This window comes from Panthera pardus, unplaced genomic scaffold, assembly GCF_024362965.1.
Source record: "Panthera pardus isolate Hobbes unplaced genomic scaffold, ASM2436296v1 HiC_scaffold_27, whole genome shotgun sequence".
In the NCBI taxonomy this organism is placed as follows: domain Eukaryota; kingdom Metazoa; phylum Chordata; class Mammalia; order Carnivora; family Felidae; genus Panthera; species Panthera pardus.
Genome location: NW_026526843.1, coordinates 3,904,117 through 3,909,045, shown reverse-complemented (window position 1 = coordinate 3,909,045; position 4,929 = coordinate 3,904,117). Strand labels below are relative to the sequence as shown.

Sequence of the window (4,929 nt, the reverse complement as noted above, 5' to 3'; positions counted from 1 at the left end):
TCCATTTTTTTAAGACAAGAAAGAAAATCTATATAAAATAACACCTAGATGCAGAATGTTAGAACTAGAAAGGTCTTTGGGTAACAAAACACAACCTTCCTATTATAAATTAGCAAATTTGAGGGCCAGAGAGTGATATAACTAAGGTCACACAGCTAGTTAGTAGCAGAATCAATTCCACAGCCCCTGTCTCCAGATTCCGCTATGTCCATCTGTAGGCTGTGCCCTACCAGCAAATCAATAAAGAGACCAAGCACCTAGTGACAGAGCTACCATTTTGTGGTAGGGGAACCATTAGTGAAAATATGCTTCTCATTTTAAGCTATAAACTTACCTGTGATAGAGAGTGGAGTATTTCTCCCCCATAAGCCGGAGTCATTAAAATTAGTACTTTTTTCTGGTGGGAAAGTGTCCTTTTTATTTTTTACTATTTGTTTATTTATTTATTTAATTTTTTAAAAAAAATTTTTAAAAATTTACATCCAAATTAGTTAGCATATAGTGAAGCAATGATTTCAGGAGTAGACTCCTTAGTTCCCCTTACCCATTTAGCCCATCCCCCTCCCACAACCCCTCCTGTAACCCTCAGTTTGTTCTCTATATTTATGAGCCTCTTCTGTTTTGTCCCCCTCCCTGTTTTTATATTATTTTTGTTTCCCTTCCCTTATGTTCATCTGTTTTGTCTCTTCAAGTCCTCATATGAGTGAAGTCATATGATTTTTGTCTTTCTCTGACTGACTAATTTCACTTAGCATAATACCCTCCAGTTCCATCCATGACACGTGGTGATGGATGGTGGCTACACTTGTGAACATAGCTTAACGTGTAGGGATGTTGAATACTTCCTATGTTGTACGCTTGAAATTAATGTAACACTGTGTGTCAACTGTACTCAAAGTGTAGCCACCATCCATCACCATGTGTCACTATTGTATCATTGACTATATTCCCTATGCCGTGCCTTTCATTCCTGTGACTTATTCATTCCATAACTGGAAGTGTGTATCTCCTACTCTCCTTCATGCATTTTGCCCATCCTCTCCCTTTCCTCTGGAAACCATCACTTTGCTTTACTTATTTATTTGTTGTTCTCTATATTTATAAATATGACTCTGCTTTTTGTTTCTTTATGCATAAAATCAGTACTCTTAACATGCCTCCTAGTTTCTGAATTTCTCTCTCCCTGAGTGCTTTACTTTGTTTCTCCAAAAATCTTATTGATTCCACCAATTTAACTATTTCACAATGTTAATTTGAAATGTTTACTTTAATAGTAAGATACATTTTGCATAAAGTATGAAATGTGCCCTAGCACCTAGTACAGTGTCTGGTTGAAAGTAGAAAGTTAATATTTGTTGAATGAACAAAGATTGGGATCACTTGTTTTCTTCCTAAATATATATTTTTAAAAGTTTATTTATTTTTGAGAGGTGTGAGGGGCAGAGAGTGGGGAAGAGAGAGAATCCCAAGCAGGCTCTGCACTGTCAGTGGAGAGCCCTACACGGGGCTCGATCTCATGAACTGTAAGATCATGACCTGAGCTGAAATCAAGAGTTGGATGCTTAACTGACTGAGCTACCCAAGTGCCCCCTAATTATTTTGTTCTTGATATTAAAACATGGTTTCAGTGGCTAAGAATACCATACACATTTAAAAATATACAATGGATGGAATTTGAATAAATGTAGCATTTATTTGAAAGTTAGTCTATGTTGATAAATTGTTTATTCAGTCTGTTTTCCTCTGCATTTAAGTGAGTACATGTGTGACACAGGTCCTGTGTATGTCTGGTACTCTCTTAGCAGCACCTTCCAGTGTCACATCAACTCCCAGCCCAAAGTAGAGTGAGACCAGTAAACAGGGTATCTGGGTCTTAGGCCTAAATCTGCTTCCAGCAAGTTTCATGATCCTGGGAAATTTACATACTGTTCGCTGAGCCTCTGAACTCATCTAAAACTGACAGATCAGTAGTAGATCGTTATTTGCTGAAACTTTTTCTTTTATTTTTAGAATTCCATTTTCAAATGAAATTGTTCACAGAAAGCTTCACCTCCATTGATGGGTTCCAGGCATACAACTGAATGCATAGGAGTACGAGATCTAAAGTTTAAAAGCTACCGCATTACATCCATCAACAAGGAATGGATTTTTTTTTAATGTGCCAAGTGTGTGCAATGAAATATTATTCAGCAATAAAAAAGAATGAGCTGATGATATAAGAAACAATGTGGCTTAATCTCAAAAGCATGCGCAGTAAGAAAAGCCATACACAAAAAAGTACATACACATATGATTCCAGTTATTGTCAATTCTGGAAAATCAAAACTACCATATAGTTAAATAAATCAGATCAGGGGTTGTCAGGGCTTGGGGCAGAGGGTAGGGTAGTCTACAAAAAGGCACAAGGAAACTTTTGGAAGCAATGGAATTGTGTGCTGATTCAGTGGGCATCTGTCAAAATTCATAAAATTACATACTGTAATTGGGTAAAGTTTATTGCACACAAATGATGCCACCATAAAGCTGATTAAAATCACTTCACTATATAATCTCTAAGGTCCTCTACAGTGAATAGGATCTGAAATTAACCATACCTAGATTTAAATATTGGCACTGCTTTTTGCTGGCTCTGTCACCATGGGCAAATCACTTAGCCTCTAAAAGTCTCGGTGTCCTCATCTCTAATATGGATGGATAATAGCATTACTTCAATGAATTGTTGTGAGAATTCTATGTGACAATGGATGTAGAGAGCTTAGCTCAGTGTCTGGTAAATAGTAAGAGCTCAATAAATGTTAGTTGCATTTGTAATTCTAGAATTCCAAATAGTTTTCTAGACAATATTGACAAAGTTCAGAGGTGGTATATATGGGATCTAAATTCTAATTTTGATTCCACTACCAATTGTGTATGACTTTATACAAGTCTCAACTCCTCCTCTGGGCCTCTGTTTTCTCCTCATTAACAGAGGGGAATTATGGATTCTTTCTTAACAATTTCATAGAATTATATTAGGAATAGAAAATAAAATAATAGATTTGAAAGAAGTGTGAAAAAGAACAAGAAAAGAGAAAAACCACTCCACACAAATGTAGGAAATGGCTATGATACAATTCTCTCATGATTCTGAGGTTAAGCAGAGCAAGAAAATTGTGCTTGCACAACAGGGCTTACCCTCAGTCAAGTTGTAAAGTTTCTGACATTTGTCTTCTGGTCTTTTGTGACACTGTTCTTTGTCCTGTTTTCCAACTTCAGTTATGTCTTGCTTCCTGCTAACAGTCATAGGAGATTCTCTTGCAACTTATGTCTCTGCTGTTAGTGAGGAAATGATTCTGATAAGCTGATTTACCTAACATTAAGTGACCTAACTGGTGACCACTAACATGTTATATGTAAAGAAAGAGTAAAAATAATGCCTCTAATGAAAATTCAAGTCTTGGTAGGGATAATGTTTTGGGGCGGGAGGACGTCCTGAAGCTTCTCAAGTGATAACCACCGACTCTACCTAGGGGAAAGTCAGACCCTTTAAACAATTTTCACCATCAGTGAGGATGTAAACTTATTTCAGAAGTTTAGGAACAAAGAAGGCTCATGTCCTTTTTGCCATAATTTTCCTCATTGCCCCTTTAACATCCTTGTTCCTCAAGCTATATATTAGGGGGTTCAGCATGGGTGTCAGAGCCCCATAAAGCACTGAAATAAACTTGTTCTGGTCAGGGGATGACTTGGACTGAGGTTTCATATACATGGAGATGGCTGCCCCATAGAAGATTATCACCACAGTCAAATGAGAACCACAGGTGGAAAAGGCCTTGAGCCTACCCCGGACTGAGCGAATCCTTAGGACAGTAGTGGCAATTCGGATATAGGAGAGAAGAACAAATCCAAAGGGTAGGAGCAGGGTGAAGATACCTGTGGTGAGGATCATAAGCTCATTGAGGCTGGTATCAGAACAGGCCAGCTCAAGGAGGGAAAGAATCTCACAGACAAAATGGTTGATGACATTAGCTCCACAGAAGTGAAGTGGCAGGGATATGATGAGCATAGCAGTGAGCACAAGTGATGCCCCCCATGAGGTAGCCACCAGCCAGACACACACTGGGCCATTCATGATCATGGAATAGCGCAGGGGATTGCTGATGGCAATCATACGATCATAGGCCATGACAGCCAATAGGAGGCACTCTGCTGTGGCCAAGACCAAGGAGACACTCATTTGGGTCAAACATCGTCGGTAAGAGAGGTAGGGATGGGTAGAGAAACAATGCACCAAGGCCTGGGGCATGGAATTGGTTCCATAGCAAAGGTCTAAGAAAGACAGATTAGTAAGGAAGAAGTACATTGGAGTGTGCAGGTGGGGGTCAATGTAGATAAGAAAGATGATAAGTCCATTCCCAAACAATGTGCTGAAGTATGTTATCAGCACCAATGTGAAAAATGTGACTTTCCACTCAGGATAGTTAGAGATTCCAATAAGAAGAAACTCAAAAACCGCTGTAGCATTATCCGTGGCCATTCTTCCTGTTGGCCATTCAGTGGATGAGTGCCAATGCAGTTGCTTAATTTCACCTAAAAGAATGAGAATAAAGATGGAGGGATGGTGTGAGAAAAGCGGAAGTAATTAAAGTGAAAAGGATCATTTTCTGTCCTTTTCAAAAGGTAAGGAATACAAACGGGATATCTATAATGAGAACAGAGGCAAAGCTAGAAATTTCCTCCTTCCCTTGGAAAACAGCAAATTCCCCATCCTTTTGAAAATAGTTATATGAACAGTTCTCCATCCCTCTTCCACCAGATACCTTCTTGGGCTTTTTTTTTTTTTTTTTTTTCAAGTAAGAGAGGAAAGGGAAAGGGAGGCCGTCTTCCTGCTTCTCTTACTTGTTCACCATTTTCCCAAACTGAACTTCAGTCAGTTTATGTTACTAATCT

At 38.6% G+C, this 4,929-nt stretch overlaps 1 protein-coding gene across 1 annotated transcript; it reads right to left on the bottom strand.

The window, feature by feature from the left end:
- Window positions 1–3,589: 3,589 nt before the first annotated feature.
- On the bottom strand, window positions 3,590–4,516 carry LOC109253712 (olfactory receptor 13H1). The gene has a single exon (XM_019426919.2). The coding sequence runs from the start codon at window positions 4,514–4,516 to the stop codon at window positions 3,590–3,592; it is 927 nt and encodes a 308-aa protein (XP_019282464.2).
- Between the last annotated feature and the right edge of the window lie 413 nt (window positions 4,517–4,929).